General features: G+C 49.5%; 7 protein-coding genes across 7 annotated transcripts; 3 read left to right on the top strand and 4 right to left on the bottom strand.

Annotated features, from left to right (window-relative positions):
• Positions 1–2440: 2440 nt before the first annotated feature.
• On the top strand, positions 2441–5697 carry COCCADRAFT_35780 (uncharacterized protein; the record flags this gene model as incomplete). The annotated part of the gene is made up of 3 exons (XM_007712907.1): positions 2441–2992; positions 3039–5538; positions 5591–5697. 3 exons carry the CDS (start codon positions 2441–2443, stop codon positions 5695–5697), a joined length of 3159 nt encoding a protein of 1052 aa, XP_007711097.1.
• Positions 5698–7820: 2123 nt separating this feature from the next.
• On the bottom strand, positions 7821–9119 carry COCCADRAFT_35779 (uncharacterized protein; the record flags this gene model as incomplete). Its single annotated transcript, XM_007712906.1, has 2 exons — positions 7821–8302; positions 8357–9119. The coding sequence occupies 2 exons, from the start codon at positions 9117–9119 to the stop codon at positions 7821–7823; spliced, it is 1245 nt and encodes a 414-aa protein (XP_007711096.1).
• Positions 9120–9554: 435 nt separating this feature from the next.
• Positions 9555–14025, bottom strand: COCCADRAFT_93030 (uncharacterized protein; the record flags this gene model as incomplete). Its single annotated transcript, XM_007712905.1, has 5 exons — positions 9555–9822; positions 9880–10169; positions 10721–10758; positions 11045–12688; positions 12738–14025. 5 exons carry the CDS (start codon positions 14023–14025, stop codon positions 9555–9557), a joined length of 3528 nt encoding a protein of 1175 aa, XP_007711095.1.
• A 357-nt stretch (positions 14026–14382) lies between these two features.
• On the top strand, positions 14383–15212 carry COCCADRAFT_35777 (uncharacterized protein; the record flags this gene model as incomplete). Its single annotated transcript, XM_007712904.1, has 2 exons — positions 14383–14602; positions 14668–15212. 2 exons carry the CDS (start codon positions 14383–14385, stop codon positions 15210–15212), a joined length of 765 nt encoding a protein of 254 aa, XP_007711094.1.
• A 161-nt stretch (positions 15213–15373) lies between these two features.
• Positions 15374–17451, bottom strand: COCCADRAFT_93072 (uncharacterized protein; the record flags this gene model as incomplete). Its single annotated transcript, XM_007712903.1, has 2 exons — positions 15374–17253; positions 17304–17451. 2 exons carry the CDS (start codon positions 17449–17451, stop codon positions 15374–15376), a joined length of 2028 nt encoding a protein of 675 aa, XP_007711093.1.
• Positions 17452–18497: 1046 nt separating this feature from the next.
• On the bottom strand, positions 18498–19194 carry COCCADRAFT_4046 (uncharacterized protein; the record flags this gene model as incomplete). The annotated part of the gene is made up of 2 exons (XM_007712861.1): positions 18498–18985; positions 19056–19194. The coding sequence occupies 2 exons, from the start codon at positions 19192–19194 to the stop codon at positions 18498–18500; spliced, it is 627 nt and encodes a 208-aa protein (XP_007711051.1).
• A 259-nt stretch (positions 19195–19453) lies between these two features.
• COCCADRAFT_35774 (uncharacterized protein) lies at positions 19454–19618 on the top strand (the record flags this gene model as incomplete). Its single annotated transcript, XM_007712902.1, has 1 exon — positions 19454–19618. The coding sequence occupies one exon, from the start codon at positions 19454–19456 to the stop codon at positions 19616–19618; it is 165 nt and encodes a 54-aa protein (XP_007711092.1).
• Between the last annotated feature and the right edge of the window lie 11 nt (positions 19619–19629).

Below are 19629 nucleotides of genomic sequence, written 5' to 3'. Positions count from 1 at the left end.
AAGATTCCGCTAAGCATTGCTCTAAGAATTAAAGCTGTGTGGCGTAGTGCGCGACGGGCCGTGAAGTTCATAGAAAAAGTTTTCCACCAGCCGTGATATACCTAGCGCCTAGCAAGCGCCATGTCAACTGTGGTCTTTATCCATGGTCTTCGTCATTTCCTTGCCTGAGCACCACCTTGATAACAGTCCGAAACCTGAGCATGTGATATCTGGAGCCATCGACTCAAGTTTTTCACAAGAAAGCCAGCCCAGATCTCAAGATGAGCACGTACAAGTGGAACTGGACGAGTGTAGTGAAATTCAGTGGAGCATCATACGAGGTCGGCGACCAAGATACGACTTATTTGAGGCGACCACCGCAGAAGCCATGTTCCTCGTGTTAAGGTCGTGCCAACCCCATATATGACGATTTGGTCCACAAATATCTTGCAGCGACATCCGGAGCACCCGAGAAAAGACAATTGTGAAGGCCTTTAGAGACTTTTTGTCATAGCAGGTGTACCTCTCGGGGGACTGAAATAGCTGAATCAAAACTGCCCCTTCCACAACACTGCAATTGCGCAATTAAGCTAACACCACGCACTACCTAGATACTACAAGTACCTAATCAAAAGATTCCCCACTTCGGCGGAGTTCTAGATGGTTTATCAAGGCTACAATGCCCTTTGTAGTAATCCAAGCTGTAATTTGGACCGAATGTTGGACATAATTAGGTCTTTGTCCATCTATTTCGGTCCCCAAGAGGTACTAATGGTATCCAGAAAGGAGGTTTGGTTGCAGTGCTTGCCTATTGGCTTATGGGTAGAGTTGCCTTTTTGTGCGTCAGCCTATTGCGAAAGAGCACAGGCGCCATTCAATTCCGAGAATTCTACCAAGGCACAATAGACGGCCACACCAATAGACGATTGGACGCAGTGAACCCGATTGACTCTAGCTGTATTTGCATGGAGTTTTTCACTCTTGACCGAAACACGTGGATCGAGTAAGCGCTGTGTGCTTGTAGGTACGGGCCTGTCCGAACGTCGCTACACGTAGGGATGTTGACGTGAGCAGGTATCCACTTTGTTGAGATTTGAAAGATGGAGAAACCCAAGAAATGAAACGGGCCAGGGTATATTTTAGATTGCACATGTATTAACGAGAAGCCTATTTTGGCGTTTTCCCGCTCAGCATACGTGATTGCATATTGTATTGGCTTCCAGGAAGCTTCCTTCGAAGCTACATTCGTTGGGGATGTCATTCCTTGGTGGGGTTATGCTTCTGGCAGCAGAGCGGCGATTGAGGGCAGTAGCTGTATACAGGGCGTGATAAGAGCTTGACGTTAAGCAGCGGACTAAGATGCAGAATGCAGGCACGCGACCGGGGCCAAAGGTTACCGTTCTGTCGGTATCGGTAATTGGGGATAGTGTGGGAGGCATGGCGGCGTATTAGACGAAGCATTCACGGCATGCCGGAGAATGCACCCGTTTGCTCTGCTGATGGGAATCCCACACAATGCTTATCAAATGTGGGACGGAAGGGACCCTGGTCATGATCGAAGGTAAGTAATGGAGGCAAGGGTAGTAGGGTGGTAATAGCCCAGCGGTGCTATACTCGACTGGAGCAGGTGGGCGAGACACCAAGACACCGGCCCAGAGATAGCGACATGGCTGGTGGGGAGGACAAGTCTGGGCAGGTGAATAGGAGAGGGATGAAGAGAAATTTGGGAGGCCTGGCCGGCAGATGGCAGACGGGTGGCGTGAGGGCAAGGCAGGAAGCGACGCTGCAACGGCTGGTCACGTGCCGTGACGCAGTTGGGGTGGTTATGCACGTGCACAGGAAAGTTGCTTCTGCCGCAGCTAGGCGGTTACGGTGCCTCGGGCGGAGGGAGGGGGACCAGAGCATCGCCGCATCCTTGACCGAACGGGGCCATGGCCACCAGTAAGTACCAGCACCAACACGCTTGCGGGCCGGCATTGAACGCTGGAGTTGCTTTTGGCATGCATGCTGCCACCTCCACTAATGCCGTCTGCACATCAGCGAGCCCATGCACGCCCCCAAAAGCACCCCCAGACTTCTGGAAAGCGGGCCATGTCATGTCTCTGCCCGCCTACTATTCATGTACTTACATCCTCGAACTTTGTTCTGTGTCGTGCGCCCGTTCCTCACTATCCTCCACCACTTACACCCCACGCATGCTCGCCTTCGAAACATCCACCTAGCCTCCTCGGACTCGACCTACATAAGCAGTGATATGCCCGTGACGTCTCCCTGTCGCCTAAACCTTGGATCCCGTCGTCAAACACTCATAGACCCGCCCGTCGCCCTCTGATGCCGGCCACAGCGCCTCAGTAGCATCAATAGGCGGGCATACAATTCAGCATGTCCGGGTAAGCGTTAAAAAATTCCCAAAAGCCATACGCTCTTGGCCATGTCAGTGCTAACCTGTTCTTGAAGATCCATGCGCGAGGGCCTCAAGGCTCTCAATACTACTTTTTCTGCCGATGTCGTTCCCTATCCGCTGCCCGACGAGCTTTGCGCAACCATCGACGCCTTCCTCGAGCGCTACCATGACATCGATGACCATGACTCCCACCGCTTTCATGAAGACCTCCATGCCCTCTACACCCGCCATGTCGCAAACAATCCTGACAAGCGCGGCGCCTTCCTCTCCGCTTTGCGAATCTTGCGGCCTGCAATCACCGGAGAGGCGCGCTTGACCGCCTGGTGGAATTCAGTTTTCAAGCCCATCATCGACGGTGTGGGCTACAAGAAGACTGAGATGGAAGATGCAAAAGCCTTTATTCAGAGCATATTGGTGTACGATCCTGAAGCGGACAAGGACGGAGAGCAGGCGCGCCTGTCTGATCTCTTTATCACCAGAATACTCAACATTTACCTAGCGAGGTCCGCGGTTCCCTCTTCGCCCGACGAGCCTGTCTCGCCGGAAAACGGCTTCGTCGCGCATGAGTTGGAAAATATACTAGTGGCTTTTGGGCGCAAGATGCCAAAGGTAGGCATAATACGCCTGGAGGCACAATTCACGCTGACTTGTGTAGATCTTTCTCCTCAGACTTGACGAACTCTTTGTGCACAAGCAACACCGTGTCCAGGCTCTCAATCTCCTCAGCGCCTTCGTCCGCCTTCAACCACCCCACCTACATCTGGTTCTCGAAACTCCGCTCATCCAGCACCTGGAAAAATGCCTGCTTGCCGACAACTCATCCACTGTCGTAGAGCTTGCCCTTGTCGTTCTCATCATGTTCTTGCCCCATATCTGCGGAGCCTTGACTTCGGATCACCACCTAGTCAAGCTGTTCCTTGTTTACTGTAGGATATTGTGTTGGGACAAGCTAGGGAGTAGCGAAAATGACAAGGCAGCTGACTTGGATGCTTACTATGACGACAGCGAAGACGACGAGGAGGAGGAGCACGACGATTCGGAGCAAGTTTGGGAGCAACTGCAGCCATCCGTCGATTATCCGGAATCGCCGCCGCCCACGCTTATGCATTACTTCACATTCCTCTATGGTTTATTCCCACTCAACTTCATGAGCTTTATTCGAAAGCCCAGGAAGTACCTCAAGTCGCTCAACTTCCCCGGCGCGCACGACTTCGACTTGGACCAAGATCTCATTCACACCCGCACCGAACCCTATCGCCAAGTCCATTTGTTGCACCCCAACATGTTCACCACGACGGCCGAAGATGAGCTTAGCGAAAACAAATGGTTGAAGAGCGATCCTGCAGATGTTGTTATCGAGTGCATGGGTTTGTGTGTGGCCGTATCGTCAACGTTGAAAGACCCTGGTCCGCCACCCAGCGCAGCATTACCACCCGTGCCAGATATCCCTTCACACTTCACTCTAGATGATCAAGACGGAGCAACAGTTCACGGCTCAGACGAGAGCAGACGCAACACACAGTCGACAATGAACATCCCTCCGGGCGACATTCCAGACATCCCTGATAACTTTGAAATTCCACCACGGTGCAAGTCAGTCAAGTCAGCAGTATCTATCAAATCCATGGCATCTCCCCTGCTAAAAGGCCGCGACATGACGGATTCCCCCACGCTGCCACCTGCGAGAGAAGCCCCTAAAACCGACTTGCACAGCCTGTCTACAGCTGCCGCTCATCGCTTGGTAGCTGAACAGTCCAACCTGGATAGTTTCATACAGTCAGTATCCGGGCAAAACAACCTCAGTCAGAACGAGTTTCAGAATCACACCATGGCCTCTCTGCAAAGAGAGATCATGCTGCTTCGCAATGACCTCAACTTTGAGCGCTATCTCAAGTTGCAACATCTTGTGCATATTGGTCAGCTCCAACGCAAGCACATCAAAGAAGCCACTGCAGAGGCTGAGACTCAAAATCTGATCAACACTAACAAAACTTTGAAGGCCCGGCTTGCCAAGGCAAATGAGTTATATGCTCAGCTGAAGAAAGAGACACTGACGAGCAGAAGCCAGTCAAAGAAATGGGAAGGCGAGCTCAATGCAAAGGTGCGATCATACAAGGAAATTGAAAAGAACTGGCACAATGACGAGGGTGGTCTGCGGCACGAGCTACAAAAGACGCAATCAGATTGTGAGCAGCTGAAGAAGATCGTGGAGAGAGCCGAGGCAGAGCAGCTCAAAGCCCAGCAACGAACAAAGGCGCTGGAATACGAGCTTGAAGACTACAGCGATATTCGACGTGAATTGGAAATGGCAGAAGAGAAGATTGCTGCCTTTGAAGACCAGAGGAAAGAGCTGCATATCTTCATGCAAGAGCGGAACGACTTGCGAAATGACCTGGAAATCGCAAACATGCGGCTGAATAGCCGCGAGCAAGAGCACGAACGCTCCATAAAGGCCTACGAACGCCGCATTATGGATTTGGAGGCACGGCTACAGACGACCGGCAAGAGCGCCGGAAAGCCAGGACAGCTTCCCCCGTCTGTCCAACAAATGCTCGACTCGGCGCTGGCGGCGAGCGATGCCAAGCTCCGGCAATTGAAAAAGACCCACTACCGCCTCCTGGAGCAATACACAGAGTTGCAGATGAAATATCACGAACTCGAGGGCGAGCAGCAAGCTGCAATTGGACAGCTGTACCCTCGAGACAAATCTGGTCAAATTGACTTTGGGGTATCACAGATGAGTCGAAATTCAAGTGTACGACACGCAAACAGTTACAACTCAAGGTACTTGCCTCCTCTTTCAACAGACCGAGCGCCTAGCGAAGAACAGGAACACTATCCTCAATATCTCTCTCCAGAGTCGGCACAAAGTCCCGTGTCAGGCACCATGCCTGATTATTCTGCTAGGTTTGGATCTACGAATTTTGGGACGACGCAGCCCTCCCAAACAGCCCCATCGCCCTATCCCGGCTTCGGCGGTGGCTATGGGCCGGACTATGCTGGCAATCAAGATGCATCTCCCGGTGGTCAGTTGCAATCTCAACAGCCTCATTCGAGCGGGAAGAGTAGCTTCTCTGTCGACACAGACGGTAGTTCAGGCAGGGATAAGAAAGACAAGGTCGAAGCCAAATCGGAGGTTCGGGTATATGGTCGAGGTTAGTCATTTGTACCCTCTTTTAACACTACAGCAAGCTGATTCAGAAGCAGGAGGCGCCCAGAACATTGGGAAGAAGGTCAAAGACAAGGATCAGAGAAAGCCTTCTTCTTCTTCTGCCAAAACTGGAGGCTTTCGCGGATTGAGGGGTATCATGTGATCCTATTGGTCCCTATGCTTGTTCAGCATCGTTCGATCAGACATGTGGAAGTTGCGTTTATCTTTTTCGACGATCGCTCGCAACAAGTCACTGCGCCCCCGACATACTCGACAACACATACTCTGGATTGCGACCATCAATACTACATCCACTTTACGCCCACTGGCGTCATTAGCATTCTTCTCCCGCACGATTCGATTTAGCGACCCTTTTTCTTTTGTTGCTTGTGCATATCTACACTCGCATAGTGCGCATTACGACCTTGAATGACGACGAGGCTGTCTCACCATCTGTACGACTTATACTACTTTCATCGCGCTTATAATTATAAAGTTTTCGGGTTTGAGTCTTAATTCGCCCATCAGCCCCTGGCTGCAACAATGTATAATACGACTAAGAATACCCCGGCCTCAACCATTCCACTTGGCATTGATGCACACTGATGTATCGGCATTACGTTGTACAGCGTGTATACGATCCTCGATTTGCTGCAATCGTATCTAGTCACACCTGTGCTGTTTCTCCCGTTCTCCACGGAGATGGACGCAAGCAATCTAATTGGTTACCCACGCGTCAAGCACGATAGTCCCAATCTACCAATCAGCCCTCCATACTCATCGCCTTCTCCAACACGGTCTCACCAATGCATCGATAATGCATACGCAACTCAAAGGCTTAGAGATCATCAGGCCCACGACTACTGCAATCGCTACCAAGTTTGGTTAATAAGCCCCCTTGTGCAGCCCTGATTTGCTTTTGCTCACCCCCCGCTTGTGTCCGCGACTAGTAGCGCTGCGGTCCCCAAGAAAAAACAAAGTTTATGAGACCATTTCCTCCCACACTAAAATAGTAGCTAGCAGAGAGCCGCCGCCCGACTAACGGCCGCTGCTAAAACCTCTCCTCACGGACACGAATGGGAGCGGGAGGGGTCGGCCGCCTGGCAGGCGGGTAAGGGGTACCAGAAAACGTTGAGGTACTCACGATGTCGGAAGCCACCGGTTCAGGGGGTGTGGGGGTTGGTTGGTGCGCGCGGGATTGATTGACTGACTGATGTATTCTCAATCTCGATAATGACATCCCCCCCATCTCGTATGATTTGCAAAAAATGAGCAAACAGATATGTTAAACTCGGGATGTTTTGCTGATAGACGACGATTGGGGAGATTCTCAAAGCGTCGGGGAAGGGCACCGATGTCCTGACTAAGTGCCTTTCCTTTTTTTTTTCTCGCATGCGTGGGTACCTGAAAAGCAAACGTTTCCATGTAAAAGTAGTACAACCTAAGCATAAGTACAGGCACCATGGCGTTCGCTGCTTTCTCACCCACCCACTTCCACAATACTAGCTCACATTTTATGCGTCATTCCAACCATAGCTTCCCCAATCAGCATCGCAATGCGGCAAGATGGGCGGCGTTCCCGCCACTCCATCTCGCATCTGGCTCCTCTCTCTCTCTCGATGGTGGCTGACGTTTTGGAACACACCTGCATAAGTTGTACGGATACACGCCGTAAGCGACGATCTATCACACCTGCGTATAGTTCGGGGCTTGTTGTAGCCTAAGCATAGAAAAAAAGCAAAAAAAGAAAGAAGAAGCGCGAACTTGGCCGAACGGTGTGTGGGTATGTGTGTGTGTGAGTGGATGTGGGAAAGCCACATTTGCGACTAAACTTGGAAATCTCGGAAAAAGTGACGTGTGTTTGGGTTCAGCGCGGATCTTTTCGAAAAGAGAATGTTAGGGACTTGGGCGGAAAAAAGAAAAGAGAGACTAGAGAGGCCGAGGAGATGGGTTGTAAGAGAGAGAGGGGGAGGGTGAGTGTGTGTGTGTGTGTGGCTCGGGTTCGGTAGCCGTTAGTTTAGTAGGAGAACGTGTGCATGTGTAGCTTGGACTCTTTTGACGTATCATTTCTGATATAAGAGGCGGTTCGGTTGCCTATGTGCATTTCAATCTGGGAGAGATTCATGCCCATGTGATGTTATACTACTGTTTAGACAAGGCATCCTGCTAGTACATCACTACCCATCTGTGTATATGCAAACTCCTAGCTTGAACATACAATGCTACTGTACACATGTACAACGTAATTACATAGCTGTCAGTTCCTCGGAGCCTGAGAAGTTGTATTCACAACGGTCGAGAACGGCCGGAACCGAATGGGCCACTGCGTACTCCTGCATCTGATGTTCTGACCAACGCCACACTTGACTCCTGATCATTTGGAGACCCTGAAGCAATCGAAAGTCGGCTACGGTCAAGCAGCATTCTTGGCAAGCTGTTGTGCTTGTGCTCCCAGAACATCCTCGCTTTCTTCTCACACCCAAGCTCTTCCTTCTCACGCGCAAGCTCTTCCTTCATCGCTGCAATTTGAAGCCGATGCTCCAGTGCGGTCGCTTCGTACTGTGCTAATCGCTGTCTTTTTGCAGAAACCTTCGCCTTCAAGGCTTGTCTCTGTATAGTCCATCTTCCGCGCTGATCTCGTAATCTCTGCCGTCTGGCTTTCTCTCGAACTAGCCTCGCTTCAAGTGCATTTGTCTTCGTCTTTTCTTCTTCGAGTTTCGCTTTGAGATCTCGCACTTGTTGCTCGAGAAGTACACGCTCATTGAATGCTACATCATAATGTCAGCTACTAGTCAATCAGAAGCACGCTTCAATTCGCCTACCTTGAGGCGAAGATCCGGGAACATCGCGCGTTAAATCGATAACTCTACGGTTTAGTGAAGCCTCAATAATAGGTGGCAGAGGCCTTCGTATGATTTGAAATGTAAGATTCCTATAATTCGTCTCACTAACTTTGAAAGGACGCGCTTCGTTCTTAGTGATGGCTGTCTCTTCAACGCGTGTTGGGGATCTTTTGGTTGGAGTACGGTCAGCCGCTTCGTGAGCCTTCCGATTCTGTAAAAGATTTACGAGAGCAATCTTGAAATGACCAAGCAAATCCAGGTTTGTGATATCTAAGGTTTGGTTCAATCTCCCGCTCAAGAGGAAGACGAAGTGAATGGCAGATTCAACCACTGCTCGCTGAAATTTTCGTTCCTGCGTCATACCGCGTGGAGTATCACTATTCTTGATCGTACCGCCAATGTAGCTGAATGGAGGGTCGTAGTAGACTTTTCCGCAATGAATGTCCAAAATGAGCGGCTCCACTAAAAAGCCGGTACCTTTATGATACCGTATACCGTCACCTGTCGCTTGTGCCCAGACTGGAGGACCACCACTCTTGCGAGCATAGTGTCCCACAAGGACCATATGACAAGTTTGTAATTGTTGCTTTTCGTCCGTGTATTGCTTCTCTGCGAACTCGTAGATACCCATGTCGGAGATGGCGACGAAGTGAGCCGCAAATATGCCAGTGGCATATTTGACAAAGTCACCCAAGACATACTGCTTGCGAGGCTTCTTGTTGTGCGGTAAAGCTGAACTCATTGGATATGAATTCTAGATCCTTGGTGGGTCTTTTTGTTAGCATCTACTAATCCAAGCAAGCTGCGGCTGACGATGCATGTATACTCACCTGTACTGTAAGTGGCAGGTCTCGATTTTGGTAGTTCAAAACAGCTGCAAAAGGCTTTTGTGTAGAGGCTCAAGTCAGATGCTTCCGAGCAAGTTCCGGAATCAAGTCAAATTATATCAGTTTGAGCTGAAGGTGAAGAGTGTTTGCGTGCCAGTCCAAAGTGGGGAAGGAGCGAGGAAACAACAAAGCGGCAGTGACAACACTGAAAACAGTGCCAAGGTGGATACGGTAACTGACGTATACTACACTAGATATAATTTGGCGTAAGCAATGATATAGCACTTCTGTAGTTTTCTATTCGTTATTCTGAGGAGCAGAGTTAAAGTCCTTTAGCAGCGCTTGATGCTTCACGCCTTATACACAACCTTGCTAACCTTGTACTCTACGATAGTTCCGGGGTTCCCTGCCTCTTTGACAAAATGGCCAGCAGCAACATATGTTCCGTTTTGCAGCTCAGCATATTTGGGGTTGCCGGTCTCGAATGAAAAATTGACAAATGAATCGCCATACTCTGTGGTCTTTGCATCTGGAGCGCCAGTCAAGACAGCACCAACGCCTGGAGTAAGCTTGACGGTTCCCTTGTAGTACATTGCAAGAACGGTGCCATCATGATTCCTGCGCATGATTTGTTAACTACTGCCTCTTTTTGAGAAGTGATATTACAAGACGCACTTGACCTGACTCCTCACATCCAGTCTCATGTTTGCACCATCGGCATCGTTGTGAATGTAGTCGTATCCCACGCCATGTAGCACTCCGTCGAGTTTAGGCTCGAAACCCTCTTCACTCTTCACGGTGCCACTTGTCATGGGAACAATGGCCAATTGAGGCCCTGACTGGCCACCGACCTGCATCGGCGCGTCGATTTCGACGCGGACCGTAAAGGCTGGTTGGAGAGATGGAAAGCCTGACATCTTGGAATGAGTAGAAATTGGATAACGATATTTTGGCTCTGAAAACGGCTAAGATGCAACAATGGTGTATTAGATTGGATCAAGATTGTAGCGAAGTATCGAAGAAGTGGAAGAAGGACTTATTAGTGTAGCCGGAGCATAAGCTTGAATGCATGGATGCGGAAGCTACCCCTCCAACCCCACTTTCTCGGTCGAACGAAAAGGAGGAGCATCTTTCCTTCCTTCCGCATCCAATGACATCATCAAATTCACACATCATCTTCTTGTAGGCTAGCGGAACATCGGATACTATCGGATATGACCATGGTATGTTGCTCTAGGGCTTACAACCTCAACCAGCTAAGCTGCAATAGATCGATGACTTAGAATCGTTGAACATTTGTATCAAACAGCTCCTTTTGCCGTGATACTACACATGTAGAAGCCTTAAAGCGTATGACTAGTATTAACATGCCGTGCCTTCTATTCCTATAGGCCGTTGCTTGACTCGTTCTCATAATCCGAGTTAACTTCCTACCACCCTTTCGCCTCCCTCTTCATACAGCAACCCTGTTTTATGCAGTTTCAAGAGATTACTATACCGCAAAAACACTACCAACCAGTTGCATCCCAGCTGATAGGTATCCGGTTAAGCATTCTTTAGATTATTGAGCAAGTCATTCAGGGTTGCTTAAATCGTGACAGTGAGTAATCACAAAACGACAGTAGTATGCCTACCTTGCTACTGATATATGTATACCAACTACATCCTAGGGTTATACAACAGCTAGTTTAGGAAGAGTGTAGTACTAAATGAATAGATTCTTGGAATAGATCAGTGGTATAGGTAACACATTGCTAGTGATTTTGGTCTGATAGTCTAGTTACGTGCTACGGCACCAGAATACAAAAGATGCTCGGCGCAAATCCAACTCAAAAGCCACCCAGTCTCTTCTTCTTCTTCTTTTTGTTCTTATCCAACCTTCCTCCAAACTTGCCTGGCTCAACTTGACTCTGCGGTGCTATGAATGCTGAGCTGGAGATTGGCTCTTGACTTAGTATCTGACTCTGTATCGGTATTTGACTGCTGTTGACCATGCCACTCAACATGGGCCCGGGAGAGCTTCTTGGAAACATTAGAGGCTGGCTTGTAGCCTTCACTCTTGCCAACTCATCTTCGCGTTGCTGACGTCTTTCCCTGCGCTCCTTGGCTTTACGCTCTTTCTCGCGTTGCCTTTGGCTTTCCTCATCCATGTCCTCGGGCTGAAGGTCTCGCTCGATGGCAGTCCAATCGTAACTGTTTGGATCATCTCCAACTTGCCATTGTCTGAGAATCCGAGATGCATTTGCACCAATACCCACTGGCTCCTTGGAAGGGTTTCTGTTGCGCAGATGCTTGCTTAGTCGCGCCAAAGGATCTTGTGGAACACTCTGCGTGAAAGGCAAGACAGGCGGTGATGAGCCTGGCAAAGACGATGTAGGCACAGAAGACTGTGGAGGTGTTGGAAGTTGTTGAGAGATGGAGAATTGCGATGGAAAATGGAAATCGCCGTTCCTCGGTCGCGAAGGCAAAATGGGTAATGCAATACCCCGATCCTGGCTTGGGCCCAGATGTGAGCCAGTGGTCGCAGCATCTAGCTCATGCTCTCGTACACGCAGGCTGGAGAACATGACTTGAGCGGCGATACCCCGGGCAAGCTGCTCTTTGGATTGTCGGACACGGCTGGGTACCGTAGGTGGCAGAGGTGCGACCCAAGTTTCCAACAGGGTATCATAAATATCTGAGATGGTAGGATTGTTGTCCTCCTCAGCCAAGCCAAGTGTCTGCGCCGACGCGATTCGTTCAAGAAATAGGGCGTTTTCTTCGTTTTCGGCTAATAAATCTTGGAGATTCGACGATGCATCGTCCACATCCGGAATTTGGAGCTTTGTATTGGCGTACTCCATCAACGTACCGATTGGCAACGGCACAGAGTCAGGATCGTCGGCGAGCATTTGCTTCACCTCGCCCAGAACCGCTGTGATATCCAAAGAACCTTGTACGTTGCTTCCAGGAATTTCTGCGTACTGAAGGGCTTCGTATAGGAGTTCGTTGTTACGTGTGGTCTGCACGGGAGCGTCCTCCAAAACCTGCTCTGGTTTCAAAATCCTTGATGTAGTCTTGGAGCTGGGTGAGTCTAGAACATCTAGACCATCTGTAACTATTATCTCGTCCTCCTTATTCACCACTTCCGTCTTGGAAATGCCGACTCGAGGGCGTCTTATCATACTGCGTGTGAAGTCTTCGACGACCTCATTGGTAGTGAACGATTCTTGAGTCGACGACTTCGCAGTATAAATGACGAGCTCATGGATACTGGAGGTAGACAGTACCACAAACAACCGAAAGAAATCTGTGTCCATTCTGATGCCCCCCTGTTGCATAGGCTCCATGTATAAATTGGCAATCCGGCCTGACCCGTCGATGGCCAAATCCAGTATACCAGGATCAGAACACGCCACTATAGAGGAACCGCCTGCAGGGTGCTCCGCAAAGGTGTACACCTGAATGAGATTGTTCAGTTGCGAATAAAGCACGAGGCACGATTCTTTTCATGTTAGCAAGCCTTGTCATGAACTGATCAGTTTATAACTTACCATCTTCTGACGCCATTTGTACAGTCATCTGAAGAGTAAAATCTTCTGCATCCCGAAAGTGTGCCCATGATGCCAGTACTGTCGTCACTGAATCTTCGGCCGAAGCATTTCCTTCAGCAGAACTGTTGACTAGCACCAGAATGAGGTGGGTAGAGGTCAAAATGAAGGCTTGGTTCGCATGTTTTGGATGAAGCTTGACGTCCAAGAACCACTCTGCGGATCGCTGATTGAGGAATGTCGGGCAGGCTAGGTACTTCAGTTCCCCTCCCTTAATACTGACAATGCTCAAATGGCGTCTGTTGCAGACCAGCAAAGTATTAACGTCGGCCACCCAGAGCACTCTCGCCCATCCATCTTCGCCACGCACATCCTCAGTTTCCGAACTGGTGATCCACCCGCGAACAAGACATGAAGGGGTGTATTCTTCACTCTTGCGCGAACGATCAATCTCCCACACGCTCCACATTGGGCTCTGATCAACAATAGCGAATTGTGACTGGAAGCTCGGATTGAACGCTACATGACAATGGGTAAATCCGCCAGTGATTTCCTTGTCTATGCTGAAGATAGGGTGCGGATCGATCGTCGATGCGGGGAGATCGTAGAAAGGCGAAGATTTATTTGCGCGAGCTTGGCGGAAGCAGATGGGGTGGAAGAAAACTGTGCGTGCGGGAAGTCGCACGGCAAGCAGAGAGCTCCGGTCCTCGGATTGAGAGAAGCAGATCTGCTGTATAGGTGCAGCGTCCTCGTTCCAGTGTCCTCTCTCAGCCTCCTTCAGAGTTGACCCATCTATCCATGTTTTTCTGATCATACCCCATCCCAGCCTTTCTTTGTTCAACACCACCAACTGCAGTATATTCTCAGCTTCTCCCACAGGTAGCGCAGCGACCTGGCGTGGGCCTTCATATCTGTCTCCGAGAGTAATGGAACCGAAGGACAGTAAACTACCAACGAGAGGGTCGTAAACGGAAGTTGTTTTTGAGATCGCGGCAGAGACAAGACCTAAGTCAGGAAGTAGCGCAGCTGCAGCCGCAAATTCGGGTATGTTCTGTACTAGGTTTCTGACTTCTTCCCGCGTGCTTGTCTTATTCGCAGACGTCTGAGGATGAACAAGCTGAACTGGTGTTGTCGCAAGAGTATCTGCAAGTCGCAGGCCTTCTAAGGTCCGAATTTGCCTGAAATTCTTGGTTGTATACTGTCTTTCAAACAGCCACTCGCTGTTCTCTAGATCATAGCGAGCAGTGCCAGGGTAGCCGTAATTCAAATCTTCGAACGGTTTGTCAGCCATTTGGCCGTTGTAAAGGTTGTCGTGCAGTCGCGGCTCGGCAGTATAGAATCATGCTTTGGACACGGTGAACGGAGGGTGGAGTTGGGGTCGGATATCCAGCAGACGCAATGAGCAGTGAACGCGACAGTAGAAGAAAACCGCGGCGGGTCAAAAAGTTGTACTAGCGCCGTCGAGCACGTCGGCACGTGCATGCGCCCCGCAGATGTTTTCTTGGCTTTAGCGCGGATGTCTTGTTTACCCGGCAACCGTCCAAAACACATTCATCCTCCTACATCCTATCCCACCACGTCATACACTGGCATACGACGAGAGTCTTCAAGAGATATTCAGCAATAATCTGTAACACCGACTTCCACCATGACGACTTTTGAGCCCTCTCTCAGCACGACCATGCGTGCCCCCTCGCACGATGCGCCGTCCATGGCTGACCAGTTGCCCTCTATCAACTTTGGCTTTGACGATCTGCGCAGTCGCATGAACCAGTTCACAACGCGATTTGACGCATTTATCGAAAATGGCCGCCGGCGAGTGCTGGAAGAGCGCAATCAGTTCCGCATGAACGTGGCAGAACTACATGGTGCGCATGCCCGACTTCTACAACAAATGTGTTGAGTCGATTCCCAAGTGCTAACAATTACGCAGAGGACCAACGCATGAAGAAGCGCGACATTGAAATCCTCGAACTCAAAACCGCTCAGCACAGCCAAACCCTTGCCAAGGAGTCCCAGGAAACCTCGGAGATGCAAGAAGCCATCTCCGCCCTCACCCTGCAGCGCGACGAGCGCCTCGCTCACCGCGACAATCTCCGCGCCCAAATCGCCGAACTCCAAAAGACCATTTCCGCCCGCCGCGAGGCTCAGCTTAAGCACCGCCGATACCTAGATGGCCAGAGTCGCTACAACGAGCCGGAGCTGGACTTCTGGGAGAGTTATCTGGGGCTCAGGATTGAGGGGCTAGGCAAGGATGACAGACTCAAGTTTGTATACACCAATGTGGATGAAAGAGAGTGGGATCGCGAGGCCTGGTTTGAACTCGATACTAGCGAGCGCGACTACAAGGTGCTGGAAGTCAGACCTAAAGTAGAGCGTGAAGAGACTGAAAGAGTAGTCGAGAGATTGAACGAGACTCGCGACCTGGCGGGTTTTCTAAAGGGAATGCGAGAATTGTTTGTAGAGGCTTGCAAATAGAGCGCTACTTTCATTATGGAACATGAAGGTTATGACATCGGGTTACCGGCGGCGTTTAGACTTGTAGGACTACATGTCGGTCTTTTTGGTTCGGTTTTGATAATACCCCTACAATTTATTTCTTTGATTTTTTGCTTTCAAAATATACTGGTTTAACATAATTATCTCCCTCCATTCTTGACCTTGTAATACCCGGGCGCATATTCAGTCAGCCAATCCATATTCACCTTGCTCAGGTCCCGGATGTAAATCTTGTCCCGCGTAGACTGTATCTCAGTGTAGATGACCCAATCCGCCTTTCTTGTGAAGAATACGGACGAAGGGTGCGCCCAGAGCGTCGTCTTGCCGTCGATAGTGGTAAAACTACCATCTGCCTTCATTCTCGCTGCGTGGGCGAAGAAGCCAGATGTAAGACAGCGTCTCACACGCTCAGCCATTGGTATTCCTCCTACCCTTAGCACGCCGGACGATGAGAGCACGTTCTCCTTGACTCCGAAACGGTCAAGATAAGCCGCCAGTTGCTTGCGTACGCTGACTGCCTTTACAAGTGCTTTGTGGTTCAGGTTGTTGGAATGACACCATGACGTATTACCCATGCCTTCTTTCACAAAAGCCTCATACACATTGTATAGCGTGAGATGGTCACCCTCCTCAACTGCGAAGCGTCGTCTCGCTGCATCGAGCTGTTTCTTGCCTCCATCATGCGATACGAACGTGTTTCCTTGGAGTGTCATCATAGCTGCTATTGTGAGCATTTCGCTTAGGCATCCAAATTCCGGCTCTGCGGCTTTCAGAACAGCGCGCGCAAGCATCGGCTCGAGGGGCAGCTCGGCCATCCGCGTTCCGAGGGGTTTTGTCAGACGGGCATGGGTGTCGAGGGCGCCGAGGGAATAGAGGAGGTCCAGAGCACGGGTGATGAGTGCTGATGGTGGTGGAGAGAGATAGTCAAAACGGACCACGTTCGTGATACCAAGGTTGAGAAGTTGGAGAATAACTGGTGCGAGGTTTGAACGGGCGAGCTCAGGAAATGTGGCCTCCTCCAATCCCTCAAACACGGCTTCTGTATACAACCTAAAACATTTGCCCGGTCTAGTTCGTCCGGCACGTCCGGCCCTTTGTGTTGCGCTGGCCTTTGATACGGGAACGACGGCGAGGTTCTCAATTCCTAGGTTCGCGTTGTATGCGCGGAGTTTGACATAGCCTGTATCTACCACGAATACAATGCCGTCAATGGTCAATGAGGCCTCCGCAATGTTGGTACTGAAAATTACTCTTCGTGTATCTGGCGGCGGCTTGGTGAAGATGAGATTTTGGTCTTCTGCAGGAAGACCGGCGTAGAGAGGAAGAGGTATGAGTTTTGGCTGAGAAGAGGACATCTCGGCAATATGGTCTCCAATCTTATCAATTGCATCATCTATTTCCTCTCTTCCGGTGAGAAAAACGAGAATGTCGCCCTCATTCTCGTGTTTGTGAATTTTTACAACCGTGTCCACGGCTGCTTCAACGTAGTTGTTCGTTGGTTCTTGCAGATATTGAATTTCGACCGGGTAGGTGCGTCCCTCAATGCCAACAATGTAGCCAAATTCTTCCTTGCTCTTTCCATGAATTTTCTCCCCTTCATCCGGACTGAAGAAGTCAAGGAACCGCTCAGCCTCCAATGTTGCGCTACTCACAACCACTCGTAAGTCGTCCCTTTTTCTCAGGACTTTCTTCAACAAACTTAGTAGAATATCCGAAGACAAGCTACGTTCATGTGCTTCGTCTACCATGATGACAGAGTAGCGTGAAAGCAGAGGGTCGACGAGCATTTCGCGCAGCAGGAGACCATCTGTGACGAACTTGATTTGCGTGGCTGCTGATGTGACATCTTCAAACCGAATGCTATATCCGACTTTCTGGCCAAGTGGAGTTCCCAACTCTTCTGCCACTCTTGCTGCGACACTGGTACATGCTATGCGCCGAGGCTGTGTGATGGCTATCTGCTGACCGCTGCTGCACCAACCTGCCTCAAGCAAGAATTTTGGTATTTGTGTTGTTTTTCCTAGATATTTGTCAATTATAAAATCTGGGAATCTTCTAGATCTAACTTACCGCTTCCTGTTTCACCCACAACGATAGTCACGGGATATGTTTCTATAGTATAGAGCAGCTGATCTCTAAGCTGTGCAATTGGCAGCAGGGCAGGTGGTTTGTAAAGACTGGGTATCAAGGTGGTCTCAACATCTTCTTCATCAGCCATGGTGTATTGGCGTGACGTTAAAAAGTGGAATAGACAATTGGTGTTCAGAATGACGAGGACATCTGAATGGCTGATGGTGAACAGAGCAAAGTACACTAGCGAGTGAGCTAGTCATGTTGGACACTAGCGTATTCTGCTTTGGGACTGTAAGTTCACCTTCAAGACCATCTTCCACCCACGATATTGTTTGTAGTGCTTTCGTATGTGCTGATCATTGAGTAATATCTACTAATAAGACTATTTGAGCGAAAATGTGATCGCCCATGTCTGACCGAACGACAATGGAGTCTTTCACCCTTCACAATTGAGGGTATCTCCAACATTACTACACCAAGTTTTGGGTGTCGCATAGAGCAATTCTCCAATTGGAAGTCTATACATCGAGTTCTAAGCAATCCCCGCTAGATTTTGCTTACATATCTATACGCTTACAAGATAGCTGTACCGCTTTAAACTCAAGTGCTCTTAACGGAGAACTCCCTTTCTACCTTCGTTCTTCTTTTCTGTTACTAGTATCATTAATAGCGACCACTTCGAAAAACTTGCGGGTTTTCCCTCTCTTCTATAATAACAATTTCACCAGGCCTATTTACCTGCATAAGAAAATCCAATTATTGTCTTGAATATTTTGAAATGTACGAAGATGCTTCCATGAGACGACAACGCTGCTTCTTCAGCACAGAGCATTGGTTTCTTTGGTGTAGAGACGAACCTGGATGATGTGAGCATGTTTGGAATACCAAGTTGAAGATATCGTATGGATAAGCCAAGACCAAAGGGCCAAGTCAGTGAATCAAGTCGGACCTCATTATTGTGAAGGTCATTTGCAGAGGTGACCCAGATGCAAATTTTCAAGTTTGGTACAATCCATATTAAGTATCCATTACATAGTTTGGCTCGTAGTCACTTCATGTTCTTACATCGTCCACACATGCAGAAGCATAGCCAGATGCTTATCACCACTTTCACAAAAGTATCTCGTTACGCTTTGGGTATTTGCAAATGCCCACCAACGTGAAACATCCTCCCAATGTGCGCTTTGTAAATCACCGATGTCGTCTGAACTTTTCAGGAATGTTCTTTTCCACGACACCCCTAAGCTCCAGCCTCTCCCACTCCTCTTGTCTAGCCTCCTTCTCCTCGTGCATCTTGAAGTGCGCAATGTCCTCGGGGTGATTCAGGTCCTCCTCCTTGACGTCGTCTCCGCTATGGTACTTCTCCCAGTGGTGGATTTCATATTCGTATTCGTCATCGCCGTGGTGTCCTGGGCCTAGACCAAAGTCCGGTAGCTTGGTGCCTTCGGCGTCCTTTTTGGCGAATTCTTCCAGAGTAATTACGCCGTCTTTATTTATATCAAACATATCGAGAATGGTTTGAACAACCAATTGCTTTTTAGCGTCAGATATTGAGGCGCTAGACGGGTCCTCAAGACCGTAGGTACGCCGAATGTCCTGGCTTGCCCAGACACCAGTGTTGTCATAGTCGTGCAGACGGAAGAAGAATTCGGCGTCGAAACCGGCTATATGATGCTCCTCTATTGTATTATTAGTTGATATAATCCTGATTATGTGTTTCATCACACAAAGGTAGTAGGGAGCCCATACCAGCCATGTGTCGAGTCGCCCAATCAGCGTCCGGGGGTACTTCGACTTGCACATGTTCCTTACTGCCATGCGCTGAGGCATTGAAGGCGCACGACAGCAGCAAAAGTATACTCAACGGTGCTTTTAGTATGCGGCTCATCTTTTTTTCGATTTGAGAGGCTTGAGAAGGCAGAAAGGAGAGAGCTGGGTGGCGCGTTGAACACAGGGGGATCGGTTAGACCAATCGCCAATCGCCGACACTATATCATAAGGGTCTCGAACGCCCGCACCGCACAGGCTTGGACCTCCGATTGTACCGACAACACCCTCAATTTACAATGAACGTATTAGTCCTTTTGAGTCTGTTATTCTTCATTCCTTTCCTCTTTTTCCTCGCCTTTCTTGCCGCATCTTCCTGCATGGGCGAGGGCTTTCGTGCTAGATTCGCTGGCGTCACATTCAACCCTCGGAACGCGTCCTTCGGTCGCAACTATACACGAGGATTCGGGTCTGGGGCTGGCAGTGGAGGATGGGAACAAATCGAAATGGAAGACATGCTGGGAGATGACAGCGACTCAGAATGAAGGAGAGAGTG

The sequence above is a fragment of the Bipolaris zeicola genome (genome assembly GCF_000523435.1).
Source record: "Bipolaris zeicola 26-R-13 unplaced genomic scaffold scaffold_51, whole genome shotgun sequence".
NCBI classification, from domain to species: domain Eukaryota; kingdom Fungi; phylum Ascomycota; class Dothideomycetes; order Pleosporales; family Pleosporaceae; genus Bipolaris; species Bipolaris zeicola.
The sequence above is the reverse complement of the archived record's forward strand: the minus strand, read 5'-3'. Positions and strand labels throughout refer to the sequence as shown.